This window comes from Dermacentor albipictus, chromosome 2, assembly GCF_038994185.2.
Source record: "Dermacentor albipictus isolate Rhodes 1998 colony chromosome 2, USDA_Dalb.pri_finalv2, whole genome shotgun sequence".
Classification (NCBI taxonomy): Eukaryota; Metazoa; Arthropoda; class Arachnida; order Ixodida; family Ixodidae; genus Dermacentor; species Dermacentor albipictus.
Window position 1 is genome coordinate 128,888,238 of NC_091822.1, and position 26,909 is coordinate 128,915,146.

General features: G+C 47.1%; 1 protein-coding gene and 1 long non-coding RNA gene across 2 annotated transcripts in view; one reads left to right on the plus strand and one right to left on the minus strand.

Moving 5' to 3' along the window:
• The window catches only part of LOC135897375 (uncharacterized), a 72,123-nt gene that overhangs the window by 1,338 nt on the left and 43,876 nt on the right, over nucleotides 1–26,909 (plus strand). Inside the window, exon 2 of the long non-coding RNA XR_010563030.1 lies at nucleotides 10,954–11,055. This is a non-coding gene — a long non-coding RNA (uncharacterized lncRNA). The remainder of the gene's footprint in view (nucleotides 1–10,953; nucleotides 11,056–26,909) is intronic.
• On the minus strand, nucleotides 316–2,843 carry LOC135897401 (uncharacterized). The gene is made up of 2 exons (XM_065426016.1): nucleotides 1,312–2,843; nucleotides 316–598 (listed from the first exon to the last, which is right to left on the minus strand). Exon 1 carries the CDS (start codon nucleotides 2,739–2,741, stop codon nucleotides 1,677–1,679), a length of 1,065 nt encoding a protein of 354 aa, XP_065282088.1. The 5' UTR covers nucleotides 2,742–2,843; the 3' UTR covers nucleotides 316–598; nucleotides 1,312–1,676.

Genomic DNA, 26,909 nt, shown 5'->3' on the forward strand with positions numbered 1-26,909 from the left:
TTCTATAAAGCACATTGACCTTCTAATCGAATTGCTCATTACGCTCAGAGACTTCTATTCTTTACTTTGCCTTTTATGAATTAACACTTCGCTGTGTATCACTAGGTGTGTGCTCATTCTGTGCTAATACTACAGAATTGGCATGTACCACTCCGGAATGGGCAAATCCAACAGTGACAGAAGACGTAGAGAACTCCTAAATATATCCAAATGTATATGCCGATGGGACAAAAGGTAAATGTTAGCCGTTACCTTCACTGTGTATAAGCAGAACCATTGCACGCGATGGAAGTAAAACGAATTGTACGCATCACCCTGAGTGGTAAAGCATTTATTTCTCCCTTTTCCTCAAAGTTCGCTTTCCGCGGACTCCAACACGTACACTGGATCAGCACCCTTGCTTTTTATAACTAATTGTAGTTTAAAGATGATGCCCGAATCTCGTTTTCATCACGTGCTACGAAGCATACATGGCAGTCTATATCAACCTGGTAACCTTACGTGGACCACACAACCATTTTTCGACATTTCTTCCGACGGGTGTGTAACGACTGCATTGGCAACCTGGTGGGCAGGTGCGATTGCCAGAACTGCAATCCTAGAAAGATACATGAAAATAAAAATGTCAGGTATGGCAGTGGAATAGAACAACGCATCAAAAGTCTGTTCGACTTAATCATCACTCATGTTTTATTTCTGATTTCCAAATCAGACGAAATCAATCATTTATTTGTTTTTTCAAAGCATGATTACAACAGGAAGGATATGCAGAAGATGGTCCCAAGGTCACAAGACCGTATCGGGACTCTCTCTATATGATTATTGGATACAAATTTCGAAATTAGCAGGGAAACATAGAATTAGCCAAGGCAACAGAAAAAAACCGGGTACATATATATATATATATATATATATATATATATATATATATATATATATATATATATATATATATATATATATATATACATATATATATATATATGTATATATATATATACAAGTTTGTTTTGTTATCGCCCAAATATGTGATGGCAAAATGTAAATTCAGACTAACACTGAAAATATGCACGTAAAATTTTGCACGTAAAATATGCACGTCACAACTTTTTTAAGGTGCTTCGCCATCTTGAAGCTTACTACTGAATAATCAGCGCCGGTGTCGACTACGGCATTCAGCTCGCATCCGTCTATTATCAACCGCAAATCTGACGTAATCGTTTCGTTCCTGCACCTGTAGACTGGAATTATCTCGTCACCGCACTGGAATCGCGTTGGAGGATGTTCGAAACTGGTTATCAGCGGCCTCACCTCCACAGGTCGCTTGCTTCAGTTTTCCTGGTGTGGACTTGGTGAACGACGCCTAGGCAATCTTGGAGACGCGCGTGGGCTAGGCGATCGGTAGCGCATGGGCGACGGTGCCCGTGGTTGATGTTGGCGAGGAGTAACGGGGCTTTGGCGCGTCGACAAGTATTCTTCGATCTCCGCTGGCCGTTCACCGTTTCGGGGGCATGGTGCGCTTAAGGGAAAACCCCTTAACCCAACTTGACGGTACGGGCAGAACCTATACAGGTGACCCGCTTCTCCGCAATGGAAACACAGAGGCCTGCGCTCGTGGTCACGCCAGACGTCACTTTTGCGGGGCTTTTGTTCCGCAAAACGAGGTGCACTACGTGCTAAAGGCTGATAGGCAGCCGGTGGTTCCAGTAGACGAGTGCACTGCGTACTGTCGACGGGTAGGGAACGGTCGTCGCAACTGCTCCACTACTGTGTACCGCGGGTTGCCTGAGTACGTCGGCGTACGTTGGGGCGCGCCGCGTCGGCTGTGGCTCACGCTCTGGATCCCGTATGACGTTCCTGAGTTCGTCCCGGACAACGTCGACGATAGATCGCGCAGCTGGAGCCTGAGGTATCTGCAACTTGTTGAGCTCTTCCCTGATCACTGACCGGACAAGCTCCCGCAGGGCTTCCAGGTCGTTTGGCAGGCCTCCAGGGAAGACATGGACAGGTGCGCAGCTTGCCTCACGGTTGTATTGCCGAGCCCGCTGTTCCAGCGTCTTTTCGATGGTCGTTGCTTCACATCTGAACTCGGCGACCGTGCGCGGTGGGTTACGGACTAGAACTGCGAAGAGTTCCTGCTTTACTCCACGCATGAGATGGCGCAGCTTCTTATCTTCACTCATGGTGGGATCAGCACGCTTGAACAGGCGGGACATGTCCTCGATGTACATCGCCACGTTCTCGTTTGTGAGCTGGTTCCTGGCTTGAAGTGCGATTTCCGCCTTTTCTTTACGATCCGTGCTGGCGTACGTTGCTAGCAGTTGTCGTCGAAATTCCTCCCAAGAGGTCAAAGAGGGTTCGTGGTTTTCATGCCACGTTTTTGCGAAGTCTTCCAACGCGAAATATACGTTACGGAGCTTCTGTCTTTCATTCCATTCATTAAAGCTCGCCACTCTCTCGAACAGTTCCAACCAATCTTCCACGTCTTCGAACGAGTCACCATGGAATGTTGGCGGCTTGCGAGGTTGGCTTACGACTAGCTGTGCCGGTGTTACCTGGGTAGTCATTGTGGCGGCGCCCGTTGTGGGAGTTTCTCTTGGCAAGAAGAGAAGAGGGCCGAATTCGGGTGAGTCACCTCGAAGACGGCGGCTGGTGCGCTGGTGTACAGGTGTCAGTTCCACGGGATGGACTCGCGGGTTGTCGGGGCTACGCTGACTTTCGTTCGTGGGGCTTCGACTCATACCCCGCACCTCCACCAGAAATGTAACGATGTTAGTAAAACAAGGATATTTATTAAAGGCGAACTTGTGCCCACTAGTAAAAGTCACTGAGGTCGTGCAGAAATCCGCGGCAGTCGCGTTCTCAAGCTGGGCTCGAACCGTCTTCCTCTTCTCCTCGCGTGATACCTCGTGCGCGTGGCGCATGCGAGCCGGGTCCAACTGGCTGCCGGTGCCACGAATATCGCTGCCTGTTGTTGCTGAACAACGCCACTGTACGGCGTGCACAGTGCCCAGTGCAAAGGGCGCGCAACTTGAATGTCACCAAGTTTGTCGTGGCAATATATACAGGGAGGTTTTACACCACGCAAAGAAAAACACCTTGCGGACAGAATGCCTTTACAACGAGGATGCATGCACATTTTGCATCGACTTCCTCTAGGGCAGGGTAGCAAACGGGAGGCCTTAACTCTGGTTAACCTCCCTGCCTTTTCCTCATTTGCGTCTCTCTCTCTCTCTCTCTCTCACACACACACGTCGAAATATGCTATCATCCTTATGCTATATACAAAATAACGGTATTAAAAAAAGTCGTTTGCAAATTAGCGCTTTCATATTCTATATGTCGATGACCTAGCTGGTACATGACTTCGAAAAACGAACTCCGCTAAAAATGGGGCCATACAAAAACCAGACCGCGCACTATCGTGTTTCTTCTCGTTTGCAGGCCAGACTAGTCGCAGCGCAGGTAACAGTGGAGTTCGCCGTTGTATTCCAGCCAGACCTTCTAGTGAGTGGCACCGGCCACAGCTACGTACGGGAGAGGGCGGGCACTATCTTGCAAATTTCCTAGCACTCAGTCACGCTTTCGGCGTTGTGGGCATGGTGTATCATCCTAGATTTTACAATAAAGGAACGAAGCCTTGCGCTATAACTTCGATGGTATCATATATGATGCATGTTTCACTCACTTTTGGTGACCTGCCATCCGTCTTAATTGAAAAGCTGTTTGGAATTAACTTGTGATCATGGTATTGTAGTCACAACGCGACGCATATTGTCATCATTTCATCACACTCGGGAACTTATGAGGCAGACAGTCCGAAGCAGGGCTGCTTCCTGTTTAGAATCCTTTGTCAAAATTATGGCATCCGTTGCTCGCAGTAAAATAAGGGCCAGTAGCTCAGAGAGATTTCAAAGCGTCGTGTCTGCTGACACCCGTCTATTCTCGAAATTGCCGAGACGTTTAGTGAGGATGGGCTCCCCGCAGCATGCAGCACGTGTTACCACGTGGTAGGTGAGCCTCATCTAGGCGACTGGCCAAGGCTGTCTGGTGTTGAGCGATGGGACAGTGACAAGACGCTCACCCTATGTTCAAAATTATCCACCAACTTTGTTCTTGACACGTTTTATTCGCGTCCGCCCCTCCATAGGCCCATCACGGCACTCCCATTCTTAACATTCTTCTGCGTTAATGACTGTTACACTCCTCAACATTCATCGGTTTGTTTAACTGTGTGCGTGGACATTGAGGTCATTCTCCTACCTGCAAACGCGCGTGTTAGTTGTGGCGGTTCTTTAGCTTCCCTGGCCCAGCACCAGTGTCCTTGATATATTTGCCGTGCGAAAATCAGCGTTCTTTTAAGCAAATCTTTTTTTTTTGAAAGTTTGCCCATGTCAGGGATGGTTCAGAGTGTGTATATGCATGGAAGGAGCGTGGCAGAGAGGAAAGAACACGCGAGAAATTCGTTTGGACCTTCGCACCGCGTCGATCGCCACATTAGCCTCTTGACAGTTGTAATTATCCATGACCCACCGCAAAACCACTGCAGAAACTGCAACGCTTACCTTTCTCTATACCCAAGAGGGGAGCTAGATAGAGTGGTAGAGAGGGGGGGTGAGGAGGCAGAGAATGGCTAGAACCAATGCAAGGGGAGGGAATAGAGGAAAGGTGACAGGAGAGGGCAAGGAAACGCTACTACTATAAACACGACAGCGGTTGCGGGGAAACAGGAAAAATTTCTGCGTAGGGAGACATGACAACCCCTTCCTCCCCTTCGGACCGCCACTAGCACTCGCTTTGCTTTCACATTCAAGCTTTAACTTTCATCCATGTCGCTCTTTTTATTTTGTGGTAAGGGGAGGGGGGGGTGTGTTTCGTCAAAAATTTCAGGAGGGGGCTGAACGCCCCCCCCCCCGCTTTGCCCCCCCCCCCGGCTACGCCAATGGTGCCTGTGATTGAGCAGCGCAATGAAGATTTCATCCAGAACTGTAAAGCACAGAGAACCGTCGATGCGCGATGGACGATGGCCTGGACCGCAAGTACACGCTTGCTCGTAAACGAGGAGCGGGGCAACACAGGTACGCAGGAATGAGACAGAGTGGAACCACACCATGCCGTTTGCAGCTGCTATCAAGTATGCTTTGATCAGTATTTTGTGCGGGGCGAGTTTAGTTCGTTGCTAAATGTACGTTATAGAATCTGGTTTCGGTCGACCGAGTCTTTGCTGTTGGAGGATCACACGCTTATGTTGAGCGAGACGATTCCTGCTGAAAGCATGTCCAGTTTTGTTGTGCGCTGTACTTGCAGATTGTCTCCATAGAAGGCCGTGCGTCGCGAACACCAACTAAAGCTTCAGTTATACTGATTGCACTAGTGCTGTTATCCCCAAACATTGCATGATGATTACAGTTTGTTGTTACCGACAATACACGTCATGTCACAATCGGCAAGTAGTGCGGTATTAACGGCTCTTCGGTGTAAAAGCCATTCTTTGAAAAATATAAATATAAGCTTAGTAAGTAACTTCAGGTGGTAAGAGCTAATGTTTACTATTATTAAAGGGTTGCATCAGTTAGTAACCAAAAACCAGTAACTGCTTGTCACAATGTTGACTAAGAATCTCTTTGGGGTAGTTAGTAATGGCGCTGGTAGTTGCATTTACTACTCACAATAGGTGGTGTATGCGACTAACAAAGCTAGTCAGTTTACGAGCCACAGATAGTAATGGTACCGTTATGGTACTATTTACACACAATTGATTTAGTAGGACTTCTTTTGTTAAGAATCGGCGCTTCCATCGCCAAGAAATAGTGAGGTAAAGTGTGTTCTATAAGCGTACTTTAAAAGAAGTCATGTGGCTAGGCAACCTTATTGCACTTTTTTTACACAAGGGCCCATGTAAAAACAGCTGAGTAAACGCGCCGAAGTGCAAAACCCGAGGGTCTAATAATGGTGGCTGTGGATTCGTATTGAGAACGCACTGCTTACTGTCATCTCGCCATCTTGTTTGCGTAGGATTTCACTTAGCACACGTGGTGATGGCAAGGTATGCGCATATCATGGACAGCTCTATGCCAATTGTAAACATTGTACTCTGAAGGATGTTTGAAGCTCTGTGGGACGTTTGAGGAAGTTTCTCCTCAAGGATCTGCCGTTACACTTGATCAACTAGATACATTGCACGTACCTTTAGACCCTTTACTTGCAGCTTTCAGGTATATTGGGTCTTTAAGTGCGTGCCCTTTAATTTTCTTGACAATGGATTGCCTCCGTGAGTTTCGTAGCTGTTCTCTCCGTGGTTCCCGTCTAAAAACTTGTTGCGCAGTGAAATGTAGGCCTGTGTATTTTCAAGTGTTCATGTGTGCACGTCTGCGACTTCGTTCGCAAGTTTGTATTATGTTCGAGGTTTCGTTGTCCCTACTAATGGTTCACACTCCTAAAGAATGGTGCACGTGTGTCCATGCATTCCTGCATTCTCTTCTGAAATCTGCAACATATAGTTGAGCGTTCGTCCTATTTATTTTCGGCCCTGTATTTCGCTGCGGTGCGTCGCTGAAGCTTAACACCCAAATGCGCCTTTGAAAATAAACTTTAGAAACGGTTATTCATTTCCTCGCCTGTATAATGCGGTGCATGTTGTGAAATCCAATGGTCACAGTCCTCGCAAGTCGAAAGCGCTGCTGCATAATATTGCGTGGTGTGTGCAGCGAACAATTGTGATATGTTAAATTCCTTACTGTGAGCGCAAGTACTGTGGGAAGAGTACTTGGATATGCTGCTTCGCCTGCTCAGCCAAAAATAAAATTTAAACGAATGTCGGGGGTCAATTTCTTTCGCAGACGACTGCTTCTTTATGGAATAATAGCTTAGTTGAAATGTCACTTTTCTCACACTAGTGACCTCGAAACGACACCAATGTGCGTGCCAGATTGCTTTTAGTTACACCACGAACAGTATTCTATGTAAATGACTTTCTTGGTGGCTGTAAGCTATTGTCGTGCAACGTTAAAAATGTAGTGTAGTAGCCGTGCGGCAAGAATAACTCCGGCAAACTTCTGTGCGTGACTCAAGAATTCACTGCATTTTGTTATACAAACTTGAGGTGCTGACTCTGATCGGCTTCTTGTGGGTGGCGCAGCACAGTCTAACTTGCTGTGGTGTCATTAAATCTGATTGATTCAACTGTCTGATGAGGTCCACTAGGTTATTCCGCCGAGAAAGACTTGTAATAAGTGCAGGACCTTTTACTCAACGACATCGACAATGTTCGAACTTGTTGCCCAATGCATCGCAGCCTATTATGTTGCTCAACAAGCATCCCAATCGCTGGGCTATATGCTTCGGTTCAACTGTGGCGCTACAATCTGTTTTGTCGGCGCCCCCCCACCATTCCGCCCTCTATGAGCGACCAGTGTCGGTGATTGGTGTTCACTACGGATTGATGGTTGACAGGAACTACAACATATTTTATTTCAGTGACTATTGAGGCACTGTGGTACCTAGAGCAATAAATGCGCTGACGAAGTTGTTCACGCAGCACACGAAGAAGAGTATGTTTCAATTCGATTGCGGAGAGTGGAGCGTTATTACTTATACCATTGCGCTAAGAAAGTAGAATCCATAAGGTTTCGCTAACTGGTGACTGCATGCTTAGGAACCAAACATGAAAATAAGACATTAACCTAATCTTATTCGACGTGAAGAAACTTACTGGGTCCAGTGAGAATAAACATTGCTTTTACGAATGCCCTTTCATTCCTAACAGATACATGTGTTACAAATGGCGCAGCAGAGCTTTTTGAATGGGCCTTGCAACACTTTTTGAACATAATAAAAAAGCATTGCCGATCTGTAGGCAAGGCTTCCGTGAACATGTGAGCCAAATATTATTGCACTACATAAAGCAGAGAAAGTAAGAGCTCGTGTAAAAAAACTAAAAAAGAACATTAAAACTTGATTGCTTTCTCCTTCGATGTCGTCAGCAGCTACGTTAAGATTGGGAGCAAGCGGGCCGAACAGGTATTAGCCATATTCCGTGCCCCTTTGCTTCGACGTGTCGATTAATTTGGTCTCGCGCTACGATATGCTGGCCTCCTGGTTAGCTCCTAGGGTAGAGTGACCAGCCCGGAAAAGCGCTGGTGCCCCGTTCTATCCCCGGATCAGGACGAATTCTTCTTCAACTGCGAAGTTTTCTCTCTGAGAAACACGTACAGGTTTCCCTTCTAACTTCGTGCTATAGTTGGGCGAATGCCAAATTTTCCCTTTCGTGATTATTCCTCCACCTTGCGGCCTCCCGCAGAACTAATTTGCCATACTCTCTCTGGTGTTTCTTAAAAATACTATGAAAGGAACATGTATGCCTGTGCTTCGTAAAACGTATCAACAACAACAAAAAACGCCATGAAAGTTTCGTGATTTTTATAGCGCTACCACGGGGACAGTTGCAGTTATTACGAGGTAGACGCTGTTAATGGGACAAAAAGAAGGTGAAGTAACCTTTCTGGCCCCGTAGAACATCTTCTTCGCATATTAATGTCATAACCCACAGACATGAGCGCTACTGACTTTCGCTGCCAAAAGAGCACTCCAAATTGTCTTTGAAGTTTGCAATATGGCAGTCAGGGGAAATGGTGGAAACGTGGATGGGTTATTGCGCAGAGAAAAACAATTTGCAAAGATGTTGCGTCGATTATATTATTTCGCAGGTTTTGCGAATTTCAAGCATTTCGCTTATAGGCCATGGTGTGCAAGGCTACCATCAAAAATAACATTAGCGCTTATTTCTTTACAAGACAGAGGCGGCCATAAACGTATTCGGCAAGCACTGCGAGCTGCGAGTTTTTCTTAATCACTGCGACAGACATCAAACAGTTGCTATGCCGGAGCCTGCAGTGATGAGGCGTTTGCATTTACATCGACATTCATACTTGCATAATTCAAATTTATTTATTTATTTTATTTATTTCAATACCCCAAAGGCCCTAATGGGCATTATATATGGGAGATTTCAGGTGAGTACATAATTATCATTTATAAGCAATACAAATTGAAGACAAGAATACTAACAACAAAACAAGAAAAAAGAAACAGCAAGTTGATTTGAACCAAGGTGGCCAGAATAGCATAGTCAAAAAGAAAAATAAACCAAATACATTGAAGATAATTATAGAACACTTTCTTAAATAGCCAATAAAACAATTATCATACATACATTTTAAAGAACACTGCATACATGTAGCGCACAAAGACTATATAAAAAGAAGACAGTCAAGGCAGATACGGGTTAGCAATGTTTTTCCTTTTGTGAATGGCCCAGAAGCGCTGAGTGAAATATTGAAGGATCTGATATCTCGGCGATGTTGGATGGCTGAGAGCTTCATTCGCTTATATACAATGCAAAAGGCGACTTTTGGTACTTCTTTGCCCGGGCAAAAATGGGCGTTGTTTTGTGCGCATGATCGAGACGAGTTGAAGTATGAGGGGCTGGAAATATGTGCGATTGGGTTAACGTTGTGTTGCTATGGTAAAGTGAGTAAAAAAACGATAGATGTGTATGTTGCCTGCCCATAACAAGCGTAGCTAGATTAAGTTCGGCTTTTAGTGATGAAAGCTTATAAAACGTGAATATGATGACGTGAGAAATCTCACGGCCTTGTTCTGTACCATTTCGAGCGTATTAGTAAGACCTGTCAGGTGAGGATGCCACACGATACAAGCAACAGAACTGCTTGTTGGCCTAGCTGGGGCTTGCTATTTTTGCCGCCAGTTGGAACACACACAAAAGCCACCCGCGTTGTCTTTGTGTGTCTTCCTTTTGTGTGTGTTCTAACTTGCGCCAAAAAAGCATGATACAAGCATATTCTATATACGGCCGAATCATAGCGAATCAAATGAAAACCTAATTCATGTTTACATGGAAGGTGTGATATAGGGAAGTTTTACGAGCACTTTTGTTATTCCATCGATGTGTCGTAATCATGTTCAAGGCTTCAGACGTCTCTACATCTCCGGGATCCAAACTCGCCACTTACTACGCCGCTGTGGTATACAGGGTGTCCAAGCTAACATTAGCCAGAGTTAAAAAAATTTGCCGATGCACTCGAAGACGACGCGACCACATGCATGTTACTGAATATTGCATGTAGTAAGTTTTTTTATTCTGCGTATTATTGTGCATAATTAGTCAAGATTAATCAATCAACTTCTGAAGCAACAAAGTTAGGCAAAAAATTCTAGTTAGAAAGGTGTAGAGCGTTTAGCAAAGCGTTCGATTAAACAGTTTCTAACCGTCTATCTATTAGGTATTACTGGTTTCCCGCTTATTGCAGATGCCGGCGAAATAAAAAAAAATGCCACGTAACATGCCTGCATGAGCGTCGTGATTGCAGCGCGTTCAAACTTTTCTTGAACAAACGAACACAGCACCAACAGGGTGTGCAGACCCTGCTGGTGTCAGAAGTCGGCACATCACAAGTCTGCACTATGATACAATTTCGAATTCGGCATGTTCGCAATTGCTACATATCTGAACAATAAATGCAACGTTGACGCATTTCCCCCATTCACACAAACGGATCGGCAACGGAGCGTAATTGTATCCTTTGCTGAAGCCCGCAATGTCACGGCATCATGCGGAGATTCACCAAATGGAATGTATTTTTTTTTTGATGAAAACCTCCAATCAATGCCATGGAAGCCGATGTGGCGCTTGTTGCCGAAGTACGAGCTCGAAAATCTGCACTCACTCAAGCGATCTCCACTGAGAACACAAAAACAAGGAACGTTGACGCCAGAAAAGCGCGTGCCAAGACTCGAATAGAGAAAGGAGCGCAAGTTGACCGTTCTTGGCATCGCGTTAGGATCTCTTATTCCCATGATAGAGTACCATGGTCGGGTTCGGTACCTGATCACTACACGTTTTGTTTATATATTTTTTTATTTCTCCTCTCGAAGGCAGTCTCCCTGGCGTCTGACATCTTACAAGCGCAACATGACAGAAAGCAGTGCGTTCTGTGGACGTGCTCGACATGCAGACCCATCGGGTCATGCGTTTAGGTAAGTTTACTGCACTGTTTTAACACGTGATAGAAAGCCCCTGTAAAAACAGCGGTGTAAACAGGCCCAAATTCAAAACCCGACGGTCTAATAATTGTGGCTGTCGATTCGTATTGAGTACGAACCACTTGCTGTCATCTCGCTATATTGTCTACGTAGGATATTACCTAGCACATTTGAAGGCAGCAATGTATGCGTGTATGATGGACAGCTCTGTACTCGTTTTAAACGATGTACTTTGAAGCTTAGAATGACGGAAAGCTGAGCTAGTTGGTAAGGATTCATTATGCAGAAAAGGTGAGGCGTGCAGACAGGACACAAGACCGCCACATGTACCGGCACATGTACCCGACTGACACGTGGTGATACCATTCCAGAGCTTGCGCAGGTGAGTTTTGTATCTTATTTCTTTTTTTTCGCCTCAGTCCTCCCTTCAGTTGAGAGTCGGCGTTCGTGTTGTACACTTCTCTCTTGTCCTGTTTGCATGCCTCACCTTTATTGCATAATGTACTCTGACGGTAGTTTGAAGCTCCGTGGGATGTTTACGGAAGAGTTTCTCCTTAAGGATCTGTCGTTACACTTGATCGATCAGTTGGGTACTTTGGACGTACCTTTAGACAGTAGCAGCTTCCCATCTTTCTGTTTGTGGGGTGCATGTCCTTTAACTTCCTTGAGAATATCTTGCTTCTGTTAGTTTCGTAGACGCTCTCCCTGGATATCGTCTTAAGGCTTACTGCACAGGGAAATGTAGGCTTGTGTATTTTCAACTGTTCATGTATGTACGTTTGCGACTTCGTTAACAAGTTTTTTTTTGTGTTCAAGGTTTTGATGTTTCTCTAATGCTTTTCACTCCCGAAGAACTATCCACGTGCGTCCATGCGTTCATGTATTCTCTACCGAAATCATCAAATTATAGCTGAACGTTCGTCCTAGTGGTCTTGTCTTTCAGTGCGGTGCACCGCTCTGCTTAGCACTCAGGCCTACCCTAGCAAATAGGCTTAGAATCTATTATTCCTGCCCTTATCTGCATAAGGTAGTTTATGTCGTGAAATCCCGTGATCACAGGCATCGCAAGTCGAAAGCGCTGTTGTATAACTTTTTCCGGTATGTGCAGACAGCAGTTGTGATATGATAAATTCCTTATTGTAAGCGCAATAAATGCGGGAAAATTATCTAAATAGGCTACATGGCTTGCTCAGGACGAAATAAAACCTAAACGAATGTCAGGGGTCGATCACTTTTGCATACGACCTAAAATAGTTTTGTTGACAGGTCACTTGTGTCACACTGGTGGCCTCAAACTTATGCCGTTCTGCTCCCGAGAGTGTATTTAGTTACATCACGAACAGTATTCTATTTAAATTATTTACTTGGTGGTTGTACCTTATTGCCTGTGCAATGTTAAAGATATAAAATGGAGTGCCGCGCGGCGCAATAACTCCGGCAAACATTAGCCCGACGCTGTTATCGGCTTGTAGAAATGTGAAGATGCGTACATAATGAAAACACAAAGTGAAAAACTTCTGATGCCTTTAGCTTTAGTACGTCGCTCAAGATAACACTACATTTTGTTAGAGCAATTTGAGCTTCTAACCCTAATAAGCTACTTTTAGGTGGCGCAGGATAGCCTAAGTTGCTTTTCTGTCATTAAACTTGTTTGATTCAACTGCCTGACGAGCTCCGCTAGGTTATTCTGTCGAAAAGGGCTTGCAATAACTACAGGACACCTCTTGCACAACGCCATCTACAAGGTTCAAACTTGTCGCCCAACGCAGCACAGTTTATTATGTTACTCAACCAGCCCACCCAATCACTGGGCTATATTCTTCGGTTCTACTGTAGCGCTGTAATTTCTTTTGTCGGCCGAGAATCACGGCCTGCATGAGCAACCTGGGTCGGAGATTCGAGTACATTACGGTTTTGTGGTTGACAAGGGTTATAACAAATTTTTATGTAAGTGACAATTGGGGCACTGTGGTAGCTTAGGCAATAAAGGCACTAAGGAAGTTGCCCGCGCAGGGAAGAAGCCGAGTAGGACAGTCTTGTGAACATCGGCTCCCGCTTTCTAAAATGTCTTCGGCCAGATGTTTGAGGTTTTCCAAGTGGCTTTTGTTACCAACGGAAGCCTAAAGACGAGAGGACAACGTTGATACCAGGTTTTGGTCGGTAAGTGGACTTTTCGCCTTATTACCAGTGTTTTTCACCCGAATGGGCGTTCACTTCTTGCTCTCCTCATCGAGAAGCCTGTCGGCGCCGGCGTGGTCGGGACTCCACCCCGACACGACTGCATTACCCTGGTGATCCGAAAATTCTGCAGCATGGAAATCGTCGTGGATGGGGAAACCATCACTGAAGAAGCACTGAACGACGGCAGTTGGACAACTCTCGACACGCAGCGGCGATATGCCCGGCGCAAGACTGACGCCGAGACGCAGCCAGCCGCCAAAGAGAATAAAGGGACGCCAAGTGAAACGCCAAGCAGCGCGCCGAGATATAGCGCTCGCCCGCCGTCGTTACCGAAGAGAAGACCCCTACCGAAGTTCCCGGCCGAAGATTACAAAATCATCATTCGCCCACAGTGCGCGATCAACCTGCAATCTTACGGCCCAGCCAAATTCTGCGTACATTGTGTGCCGCCGCTAAAGCTAACCTCGATGTATCGGTGCAAGATCAAGTCGGAGTACACCCTACCAGCAACACTGCGCTAATCAGCATCCCTTCCAGGGTAAGAGCTGAAGCTTATTATAACATCAAATGCCTTAAAATTGAGCAACAGGAATGTGCCGGTTTTACATACGCACCGGCTTCAGAAAGTTGAGTGAAAGGCGTTATCTATTACGCTTACTCGGACGTGACTGACGCCGACATATTCAAGGAAATATGCACATGAAATCCAGGATTTGAAATTGCTGGAGAAAGAAGGATGGCATCTTCTCGCCATATTGTGATGACCTTTGCCGGAAAACATTACCCAAGCACGTCCGCTTTTTGGTCTCAGTATTTAATGTGCATCCAATCCGCGAACGGATTGAAGCCTGCTTTAACTGTCGCCAGATTGGCCATCACTCCGATGTCTGTCCGTACCCAAGACGACAACGATGCCACCATTGCGGCGACGAAGAACATTAGACGCCGCCACGAGGATCTGGGGTAGCGTGCAAAACACCTTGCTTCTAGTGTTCCTGTATATGCAGCATATACTGGAACACTAACAAATTCGACTTCACCCTGCCCTCTGGTAGCCGCCTTGTTAGCTCAGATGGTAGAGCGTCTGCCCAGAAAAGGCGGTGGCCCCGGATTTGAGTCTCGGACAAGGACAAATTTTTCTTCAACTGCGAGGATTTTCTTTCGAGGAACCCGTATGGGTTTCCTTTGTAAGAATTGCTAGGAACGGGCGGATGTCGGATTTTCCCTTTATGGGTGTATATATATACAGTTAAACCTCGATATAACGAACTACAATATAACGTAATTCTCAATATAACGAAGCATCTCACTTTTCAAAACCTCCTGCCCATAGAACACAGTCTATTTAGATCCTTAAATTAACGAAGTGTGTTTGTACGCGATTTCAATATAACGAAATTTTGCTTCCGCTACAAGGGAATGCCGACACAATAAATGCGAACTTCCGTGGATACAGATGGTCAAATGAGTGAATTATAAGCGGCTGTTTGCATACGCAGTCCCAAATCGCGCGCGGCGTGACAAGAGCGACCGCCGATGTGGAGCCGCATCATGTTCTGTAAAAGCCCAAGTGCGACAACATCGTATCGCGCCCTGCGCCCTTTGTGCTTTAGTTGCGAGCGAAAGCGTGCGAGGGGGAAAAAGAAAGGTGGTAGCTTCAAGCACGAGTGTGGCCTTCCCGCGCGAGCAGAGGAAGGATGGGGGAGGGCAATGAGCTCGCGCTAACGAGATCAAACGCGCGCGAGGGGCGGGAGGTGGGAGGTAGGTTGGCACGCGTCGCCATTTCTGGCGCGTATGTCGGCCGTGGCTGCGTATGGTTGTAAGCGCGGCTGAGCGCATAGCCATCCACGCACCCTACTTTAAATCTGCCGCGTGTGCAAAGAGTGGGCGTGCCGAGACGGTGTGGCATAATGTAAGCTATCTTACCGCGCGTTTACAATTGGAGGTTGCGTAATCTCGTCTCGGCGACCCATTGGAGTGAGAGGCACACGAAGCCATCGCTTGCTGCTTCCGGCGCTTTTCATCATAGTGTTGTCTCAGTGCGGGCGACGCTATCAGCGGCGGGGGCGCAGTGCACGCGAAAGCGTGGCTGGCTTCGCTTAATTCGTGCCGCCGATGTGGATATCGTCGACGTGGCATGAAACCACATCATTCGTCGCCGGCTCCCAAATTCATCAAAATGAATTGTTTTCGCATTAAAATTTGATTTTGTGATTGCCTGATATTTCGACAAATTCTACGGCCCCTTTCTGTGCAAGAAAAATCGTCCGGCGACTATACTTATTTGCATAAAACGTTGAATTTCAATACAGCGAAAGTTCAACACAACGAAGGAAATTGCCGATTTTGCCTACTTTATCCTAACAAGGTTTCACTGTATTATTATTATTATTATTATTATTATTATTAGTGAAGGACATAGACAACGAATCCATATTTTGACTGTGGAGTGATTCATTCTTATTCTCTTATGAACTATTGAAGTGTGGAAGTACAGCCGCAAGACATACGGGAATTCCAAAATATTTACAACTTCACTGTGAACTACTTAATTATGATATGTAAATTCTATTCGGCTTAATGATAGAGTAGTAGATAGAGTAGGCCAATTTCAGTATAATTTGTTTCGAGATAGGTTTGAGAAAACAAGACGTACAGCCGTTTTCTGTAACCATACTCCCTCCGTAGACGCCCATGTATTGACAATAGACGGGAATTCTGTAAAGTTTACGACTACACTGTGAACTAACCAATCAAGACAAGTAAATGAAACTTGCCGTAATGATAGAGTCGTCTTTGCGGTAGTATATTTTTTCCATCATATCTACTTTAGATTGAGAGCTGCAGAGGATTCGCGAGAAACTGGAGACGAAAATTTTTTGGTGGCGACGCGACGCGTAGGCGGACGGACATCGACCACCGCCGGAGGGTAGCTTCGCAGTAAAATTGCTTGCTTTCTCCTTCGCCACGTCGTAAGCAGCTACTTAATGAGCGCGAGCAAGCGGGCCTCACAGGTATCGGCCACATTCAGTGTGTCTTTGCTTCGAGCTGTTGATGAATCGGTCTCGCGCTGCAATCTGCTGGCCTCCCGGTTAGCTCCGATTGTGAAGCGACCGCTGGGGAAAGATGTTCGTGCCGGTCTCGATACCCGGACTATTTCTTCAACTTTCTTCAACTTTCTTCAACTGCGAAGTTTTCTTTCCGAGAAGCCAGTACAGGTTTCCTTTGTAGCTTCAGGCTATAGTTGGGCGAATGAATGACAAAGTTGCCCTTTGATGTTTATTCCTCCACCTTGCGGGCTTCCATAGAAATATTCTGACATACTGCGACTGCCATCTCCCAAGAAAACAATAAAAGGAACACATTAACCTATGCGTCGTAAACGTAACAACATGTCATGAATGTTCACCGATTTTCGTACCACTGCCACAAATACATTTGTCGTACCTACGTGGCAGACGCTGTAAAAGAGAATAAAAAAGTCTGGAGTAATCTTTTTGTACCTGTGGAACACCAACCTTCCTCAAGTATTCCAGCGCTGCTCATTTTCGCTGCCAAAAACGAGCTTCAAATTGTTTTTGAAGTTGGAAATATGGCAGTCGTAGAAACTATCGGAAAGTGGAGGTGTAATTGAGCAGAGAAAAATAAATTAAAAGATGCTACGAGTATATTACTTCAGATGTTTTACGAATTTGAAGCATTTCACTTCCAGCGCTTCCTACAAAATTATCAACAAAGAATCACGTCAGTGCTTATTTCTTTACAAAATGGAGGCATCCATATAAAGGCATTTCGAAAGATCCGCGAATCTTTCATCTCCATGATAGATATCAAACAGCCGCGATGCCGGAGTCTGCAGTGATGATACATCGCATTTACATCGACAAAAATACTTGCATACTTCAATTCGCTAACCGAATCCGTGGTTATATGGGCAATTTGGGCTTGAGAAGTTTAACGGGCGCCTTTGTTATTCCACTACGACGTGTCATAATCAAGTGCAAGGCTTCAGGTGTCACTACGTCTACGGTATTCCAACTCGCCGCTTACTGTGCTGCTGCGGAATATATTACAGAATAGCCAACTTTAAAATGTGCCGTATTTTGTATTATAGTTTTTGTACACCTCGGCACGTTGTGACCGCACTGACTGCACGCATTATTGCACTCATGAACGCGCTCATGAACATGCGCTCTGGGCACACTTTTAGTGAGCCAGCGCCGCGCAGCCGCCGTGGCATCGGGGAACCGTGCTGATCTCGCACTCGCATCCCGGAGGTCAAGGGTCGATTGGCGCTTACACCGAAATGAACCAAATTTTATTTTCAAAGACAATGCTTTATAGCTATCGAGTAGTGGTAGAAATGGTAATTCTGGCTGTACGCCGTAGCTGGCAGTATCCTTTTCTTTTCTCTTTGCCGCTCTTCGTATTCGCGCCGCTCCTTGAGAGGCCTAACAATCCGCTGCCTACCCATACTGGTGCTGCAACAGCAAAATCAGTTGCTAGCTGCTCTTTTATATATAAAAGGCTAGTGACGACGTCACTCCCCACGTCGCAAGCAACCCTCGCAGCGGCAGCTTGTGCAACAGTTATCTGCGCTACGAGTTTTCCATTGTTATCAGGAGCACTTTATTACCAATGACGTGGTTTCGATGCTTGTTTTGTGCTTGTTCTTTATGGAAACAAATTCTGTGCTGTATTCTGCATGCATGATACCAAAGAATGTACCCAATTTTCGCTTCAATCGCTGAAGGTTCCTATTTTGATCGCTAAAGGTTTTATTTTTCCGTGAGGTCCTGCAGCGAAGAATCCCGACCATCGAGGCTATAAGCTTCGCTATAAAACAAGCTCGAAGTTCCTTGGGAGTTAGAAAGATGCGAAAATTAAGCACTTTTATAGGAAATACTCTTCCCACAATGTCGTAAATATAGAAATGGCTTGAAGTAGTAATTAGACAAATAAATGCGCTAAGTGCACGCAACGTCTTAATCGAACGAGCCAGATTATTTATTACGTAGCTAAGAAAAGGGACGCTTTAGTGGGTCATCCTCTCCAGCGCTATTGCTCAGAGAACGCCACGCGTGCTTGGAGTCCGTGCCCTGCCCTAGTGGTGTAGGGGTTGAGGGACGGACTTCGGGATGGAAACCAAACTTGGGAGGGTTTATTTTACATTATTTACAAGGAGGTGAGACGTCGATGAACAGTCGTACAGTCATTACGGGCCGGCAGCAACTCGGACGCTGCGGCCTGCGGCAAGAAGTTCGAGAGAGGTGGATCAGGGAATCAGGGAATGCCTTGGTCTCTCTGGAATGCTTCTTTTAAACCCTTCGAGGACTGGAAGTCGCGTCATGTTTGGCCAATGGGAGAGTCCGCTCAGATGACGCCATTTTCAGCCAATGGTTGGCGCCCGTATCGCGTTGTCACACCCGGCAGCTCTCAGCGGTCTTGCCTCGCAGACTGGCAATGCGCTTCTTCAAAGGAGGAGCTCATGCTCCATTGTCCGAAGGCCCACCTGCTCCCGGTGCTACGGCCCCGCAGCGGTAGGAAATGTCTTCTTCAAAGGTGAAGAGGGGTGACGATTGGGCTCCATTGTCCAAGGGCCCCTTCTAATCCCGGCGGCGTACGAACTGGTTTGCAAGTGTCCTGCCTCGGGAATGTGGCACCCCTGCTTCTGCATTGCTCAATTAGCTGTGCTGCTATTCGAAGTGGTTTGGGGAACTCGAAGTAGCCTCAGGAAACGGCGCCATATCTAACAGTGGTCAGTCCCAAACGCGGGTCACTACTAAACGCCTTTACAAGTGGTGGAGGGTGCTTCTGCATGTCTACAACGTCCATTTTGACACTTCGATCCCGTATCCTACGCTCAACCATGCCAGAAAATGCATCCCAGAAAACCCCTCCTACTCCATCCCAAAAAGTGCCTCCTCCGTCCATCATGTGCTCTGGTGTGCTTCGCCACAGGAACCCTGCCATTTTCATCGGCGCGGACGACACCGATGTGGAGGACTGAATGACAACATATGACAGGGTAGGCGCCCACAACAAATGGGACGACCGCGCAAAATTGAGCCACATGATCTTTTATATCGCTGGTGGCCAGTATCTCGTACAACCATGAATCTGGTTTTCCAAAGCAGTCCTCGTTCAAGACCTTTTTAGTGGCTGTGTTTGGTCGACCGGCTGCACGCAAGCTTCATGCGGAATCGCGTTTGCGAGAACGAGCATAGCAACCGAGTGAATCATTTACCAGATAGACTGAGGATGCCCTGGACTTCTGTAAGAGAGTCAACGTGACGATGTCGGAGTCCGACAATATCCTACATGTCATGAAAGAAAGAGACGACGACGTTTTGAACACGCTTGTGGCGAAGAGTCCTCAGTCCGTGACCTACATCGTCACTCTATGCCAGAGCTACGAGGTGCTACGCCGGCGGCGCTCGTTGACACGTCGCCCTTCATCGCGCGACGAACACATTGCTAGTTTGGCTACCACATCTGACCAGTCAACGTTGCTCGCAGAAATGAAAGCGTTTGTCCGGGAGGAAGTTGCACGCTAGCTCTCCTGATGGCCTTCACTCAGCCGCCGCGTATACAACAGCGTGCCTTGAAGTTTATGCTTACTCTTTAGCGTGTGATCTCGCCCGAAATCGCCGAGGTCTTACCAGACCAGTGCCGTCATTTTCCTGCACTAAGCTACCCTGAAGTCTTTCCGCCGCCTCAAAAGGTGCCGCTAGCTGCACCAATCAGCTACGCTGAATTCGTCGCGCGGAACCAACCACTCTCTCCAAGTATGGCTCTCCTTTATGCCGACGTCGTGGCTGGGCCCGAACTGCAGCTAGCCATGCAGTCACGTCAGAAGCGACCACGTACTACGGGTTGTGTGACGTGGATGGAACCTGCCCCAGCGAACCGGTGGTGTACTCCTTACAACCGGCGCTTTTGTTTTGCGTGTGACAACGCCGGTCACGTCTCACGTTTTTTAATCATGTGCAGCTGTCTATAGCGCCGCACCAACCGTGACCAGCCAGTCCAACCATTCACATAACGACCACTCGGCGGTCATGCCAGTGACCTTGCGCCCGGCGCCAACTACCCACCGTTGGCCGTATCCTTGCCGTCGCTCTCTGTCGCCGATGTGACCTCGCCCCGTCACTCTGCAAGAGGAAACTAATCGCGGCAGTCCAAGAGGTGTTGTGCCATTACCACCGGCCCGGATTCCGAATCTGCAAGATGCAGAATTTATCCTGCGAGCGCCCAAATTCTCCCTTGAAAAGTCAAGGTGCTGAGCCGTCAGGCAACGCTGTCCTGCGGGAGAAGCATCGGCAGGCAACGTGTTCAAACGTGTCAGCAAGTGCCAGACAGCCCGGCGCCGCACCTCCTATTTATTGCCTGGGGGTCACCGCGCGCGCGAACTTTGAACCGGGTGGCCAGCGCGGTCGCTGGTTGGACCTCTCGGACGACCGCCGACTGCTAACTTTGTATTGGGCCGTTTGAGTGACAATGGTTCCTCGGGGATTATAAAAGACGCGACTTGCCGCCTGAAAAACCGGATCCGCCGACCCACCGGGAGCCAGTGCTTCTCTCGACTGGGGTGAGATGTCTCACGCGTTTTCGCCGGACGTCGCCGTGCGGGAACAGTCGCGTTTGCTGTGAGATCTCGCCCTCAGTGCCGACCCGTTCATGTCCTGTATAATGACCTGTATATAGTGTATAAAGTCCCTTTTGTTATTCTCATCGACGCCTGGCTCGGAGTCTTCGCTACCAACGCTCTGTCACGAAACGGGTGACGAGCGCTACGGGACCACAAAGTCGTAATCGTGGTGCAGCGGTGCAAAGTCGTAACAGAGGCAAGAGTTGCGACATCATCGAAATATGAAAGTCCTCAATGCAGTCCCTCGAACGTAATTGAAGTGTTTGGTTACGGTATTCGCGTATCTGCCCTCTTGGACACAGGAGCCGCCGTATGTGTTATGAACGCTAAGGCTTGCCGTATGCTTCGGGAAGTCACGATGCCGCTTTCTGGGCTGTCCCTTCGCACAGCCAGTGCTCAGAATATTCACCCCTTAGCGGCTTGCACTGCTCGGGTTGTCATTGTTACAATTATATGCACCATAGATTTAATAATCCTTTTCTCGTGCTCTCATGATGTTATGCTTGGGTTGAATTTTCTCTCGCGCCAAATATCGTTATTCATTGGGCACGGGTGGAAATAGATTTCTCGCCATGGTTAGATTTGCCGTTGACCTATATTTCTTCGCTTTCAAGGAAACTACCTATCAAAGCCGTATTCCCCGCTCCTCCGAACGCGTCAACTGTCGCTCCCATGTAGTGTGACGCAATCCCAGACGCTGTTGCACTACTGTCTCCATTTGACCGTTTTCTAACTCAGAAAAGTCTGCTGCTACCTTTTGCGACAGTGAACATCACACAGTGCTTCAGCACTTTGCGACCTGTTCTCAAACCCTGTGTTGCTGCTCCGAGGGGAATGTCTTGATGCACGCAGATGCCAGCGGTGTTGGCCTCGCCACTGTGCTTGCCCAGTGCAAGCAAGGGTTTCTTGAGTATGTCGTGGGTTATGCAAGCCGTACGCTTACGAAAGCTGAGACCAATGACGCTGTGACAGAGAAAAAATGCCTGGCCATTCTCTGTGCTCTGACTCATTACCGGTCTTATTTGTATGGCCGTCCATCTTATGTAGTGAGGGGCCACCATGCACTATGTTGGCTGTCGTCCTTTAAAGATCACTCAAGCCGTCTTGCCCGATGGGCACTTCACGTGCAGGATTTCTATATCCGCGTGCTGTACCGTAGCGGACGCCAGGATTCCTGACACAGACACCCTCTCGCGCTCTGCCTTACCTGACGGCAATGCCTGCTGCTCACTATCGCATTTTACCGTTTCTTCGCTCGACCTCACCACCATCGCTTCTGAGCAGCGCAAGGACCACTGGATCGCCTCCATCACAGACTTGCTGTCTGGTTCATCAGCACAACCAACCACTTGCACGTCGCGTCGTCAAGCTCACCATTTCGCCATTCGCGACAACCTGCTTCATCGACGCAATGATAACCCCGACGGGCGATAGCGGTTGTTAGTTGCACCTCGCAGTCTGCGTTCCGATATGCGCAGCTTTCCACGCCGGTCCATAATGTGCACAATCGAGAATTTTCAAAACGTACTAGCGCCTTCTACAGCGGTACTACTGGCGAGGGATGTGCAGCTAAGTTCAGAAGTTCGTTCGCTCTTGCCCCGATTGTGAGCGCCGGAAATCTTTGCCCCACCTTTCGCCAGTCATTTCGCAACCTCAACCTTGCCCTACCCGGCCATTTGGGCGCTTTGGCATCTACTTCTGTGCACACATTCCCCTGTCATCGGCCGGAAACCACTGGGCCTGCGACCGTCGATCACCTCACGCGATACGTCGAAAGTGCTGCTCTCCCACCAGCTACAGCGCGTGATGTTGCCTCCTTCCTGCTTCGTCGATTCATTCTGCATTATGGGCCACCTCAGGAACTGCTCAGCGATCACAGACCTGTCTTCCTGTCCGATTTAATTGAAGCCATTCTTAAAGAGTGCCACGTTGTTCATCGTAGAACTACGGCTTAGCACCCACAAGGCAATGACCTTACGGAACGCTTCAACCGCCTGCTCGGCGACATGATTGCCATGTACGTCGCCTCCGACTCCACATATTGAGACGTCATTCTGCCCTTCGTGACCTAAGCGTACAACACCGCTACTCAGAGCACCACCCGGGTTTCACCCCTTTTCTTACTGTACGGTCGGCAACCGTCCCACATGATCTACACAATTCTACTACACCGGCCGGATAAATTTGAATGTGCTCCCATTTCTTCCACGGTAAGACATGCTGAAGAGTGCGGTGACCTCGCTGGGGCCTTTACCTCCAATGACCAATAGCGCCAGAAGAGCAGTCGCGGCGACTCCGTGTCTGTGCCCACCTTTGTTGCTGGAGTGCTTGTGTGGCTCTCGGTTCCTTCCGCTGCACCTGGTCTCTCTTCAAATGTACTACCCAAGTATGACGGACCCTACCGTGTCGTCGAAATTGCACCCCCCGTCAACTACACGATCGGATCCGTTGAACCACCTGCGGACATTTGCCGTCGTGTACGAGACATTGTCAACGTCGAGCGCCTCCAGCCATATCATTCACTTATAGACCGTTCCATCGGGCGAGGAGGATAGGGCGCGCGGAGAGACTTTCCTCCTCTCTGGCTTGGGCGATCCGGCGCGGCGCTGCTTGAAAGTATTGCTGTCTTGGCTGCGGAACGATTTCTTGATGTTTTAGATAGTACTCTGTGAAATTTACGCCGTGTCCGTTCATATAAGGTCGTCAGGGAAGCCTTTCGGTGCATAGGTAAGTACAATAGGCGGAAATATCTTTTTGAGGCGCAAAAATGTGACGCGTTTTATCAGCCGCGGTGTACGCACATTATCAGTCGCGGTGTGTGTATGTGTTGTGAACTATTTTGCTTATATCGGTTTTAATTTAGCAAAGAAAACCGGTGTCTCTGTATTAGCAGCATGAAATGGTAAATCTGCTCAATATCTGATCGCTTGGCGTAGGGAGTAAAACATAAGCATAAGAGCGCATGCTCGTGCACGGCCAACTTATAAGGCAACCACGAAACAACTAAGCGGCAGGCGCAATCAGATATTTGTGATGCACCTGCATCGTTCTCGCGCATATCAAGTCTAGTAGGTTTGAAATTACCATATGTCTACGCCAGCCTTCCTGCATGAGGCCGATGGCGCTGCTCAACACAGCGATCACTGCGGTTGGTGATCCAGCACGGTACATATGTAAGCTGTGCGCTTCGGCATTGCTTTTTGGCCTGCATTGCTGCATTGCATTGCTTTTTGGCCGCTTTTTTGGCCTGCATACAGCCATAATATATGAGGGATCGCGTAAAAATAATGCGATGCCTATTTTTGAGGACAAAATTTCCGTAATGCGTGTGAGTGCGTCGTAGAGAACGGAACGAACACAACCGAAAAAGAAATTCGGTTATCATCCTCTTTCTAGAAAAAGCAAGAGAAAACGAGCTAACGCCGCAACAGGGCCTCGCATAGTCACGCTGCACAACGTTTATAAATATATAACCGCTGATGCCGTATGCTTGGACCATGCGGTATATAGAACAAAGATATATGTAATCCAGCACCTACCACTGCTTAGGACGCTCGCGCAGTTCGTAAACAGTCCCTTTGCTGGAGAAGCGTAATTCAGACTGTAAGGTATGCTGCTATCACTTGCCAAAACTATTTTATTCAGGGGTGGAAACCTCATCCATTAAACCAAGTAGTCACGCAATGTAACCTGCAGCGAACAGTTTGATCGCTTGTCAAAGTATAACATCACAGCTCCTATCGTAGCAGAACGGTACCCACGCTCACGCTGTTACGATCGTCGCGTATGTTTCATGGCTCCTAAACCGCAGCTTAGAAATAGAGGATAATACTGCAATAAGGTCACATTAGTGACTGCAACGTTCAGAAATACATAATTCATCTCCGAGGCTGATTGTAGACTCGAATATGCGCGCACACATCGCGCTGCGTGTTCCGTCCACCTAAACGCCAGCAGAAATTCCGGCCATGACGCCTTAAACCACTTCAGCACGTCTCACAGAACCGTTTTCCACGTTGAAGACGCACGTCATACTAAACAGGCCGCACGACGGCGAAAACAAACGCCAGAACCTGCCGCCGAGCGTAAACCTGCCATGCAAAATACCGCTTTCACCCAAGCCAGTATGGCGCTGCTCATAGGCGGCGCCACTGCGCTCACAATATGGCGGCGCCTACGAAAAAACCGTCTATAGTGAGGAGCTGTTAGGCCGCCGGACGGCTCCCTTTTTGTTCCCGAGGGTAATTGTAGTGAAGAAGAGGGACGCTATAGCGGGCCATCCTCTCCGGCGCGTTTGCTTGGGGAACGCCGCTCGTGCTGTAGAGTGCGTGACTTGCTCTATCGGTCGGTGCCAAACGCCCGTGACTAAAAACGCCTTTGCAAAGGCAGTACTTTGAGCCCGTGGCCCTAGGTGTTCATAACTGTTTTCAGACATGCAAAAGAGTCGATGTGGCTAATTTCTACAGCCTAACGAATGTGCAACCAATTTAACACATAAAGCCGAAACTGCCCTGCCCAAGTATGCAAGTGACGCGCCCTTAGAAATCCGCCGACGGGTAAATCTGCTCGACGTTCGGGCGAGCAGAGAGTTAGCGTACTTATCATGTTGGCTATTTCGATAGCTTCCTGCTTGCGTGACTGTGAAGTGTAAAGAGTCACTCAAGGTATACTGATGGCATGACAGCTGGGATCATCAGCAATTTAGTTTAGATCTTGTTGTCTGAAATCGGCCGAAATTCATTCAGCCGTAGAACTTAGTAACATCAAAATATTCTATTTGCAAACAGTTTTGAATTCCTAGGGCACCGGGTTTTAATTCTTTCGTTAGCAGGGATGAACTTAAAGCTTTCCTTTATAAAGCTAATTAGTTTAATTTGAATAATAACTTGTGTACTTTCTCCTCGAATCATTTTAAAACTTATGAGATAAAGCAATCCGACGGTTGTTGTTTATATATTGTAGAAATATATGTTGCATTTACCGAAACACCGTATAGATACGATATGCGAGTATCATGCTGGTTCATGAAAAGCTGGTCACTTGCATATTTATTGCATAGAGAAGAGCGCTTTTATTTCTTCAGCTCTGGACGATCGATGAAACAGCAAGTATTTCCGACAACCTCATAGCCTCCAGCAATATCCAGGTCCGGTAGATTTCCCGGAGGACGGGACGGCGCATCGGCATCCATCAGGACAAGCAGACCGGCTGTTATTCTCGTAAATTGTGCACTGCATAGACAAGTAAAACATATGAAAAAGGAACTGCTTACAACAAAGAAAAAGTAATTCCTCAAAATTAAAGGAAGTAAACACCATGGATAACAGACAATTTATTTTTGGTTTAGTTATGCTATGCCATGGAAAAAAAATGCACGCAGCAAAAAAAGAAAGAAGAAAGCAGAAAAGAAAAAAAGGAAAAAAAACTACACGTTCCTGTTGACACTTATTTTACCTCTGCTTAATACCTGTAAAGAGCCCCTCAGCATAGGCAAGGGACCTTTCAACTGTGAGGACTTGCACCCCAACATGACTAAAATACGCGAATACCACTGGTCAACATTAAGCGACGTAGCCTAGTTGTTTTTTGGCGCCTCTAGTCTAGTCCAGAGAAAAGTATCTAAACAGAGAGGGTAAGTCTCACGCGAACCAAGTTCTTAAAGGTAATCACGCTTGTATGCAAAGCACACTGCTTGTGAAATGATGTATAGGAACTAAGATGACAAAGACATAAAAAAGAGACACAGGTGAGCGGACAGTTTTTATACATATGACAATCATGAAGAGTATGTGCACAACGTGTACTATGGGGATTGTAGACGCCATAGCTTCGTACTGGAGAGCTGTACGTTACACTATACGAAACCGCAAATGAAGAATAAGCGACGGAATGAACGACTGTTGCATTCTTTTTATTAAGAGTAAATCTTTTGGCCATTATAAAGAAAGCACACTTATCACACATATCAGAGCGGGAAGTCGCATGAGACAAAGCCACAATGATATGTAAAACTTCG

What these genes read in the sequence shown, in the direction of transcription:
- LOC135897401 (XM_065426016.1), bottom strand. Translation starts at nt 2,741, where the DNA reads ATGAGTCGAAGCCCCACGAACGAAAGTCAGCGTAGCCCCGACAACCCG.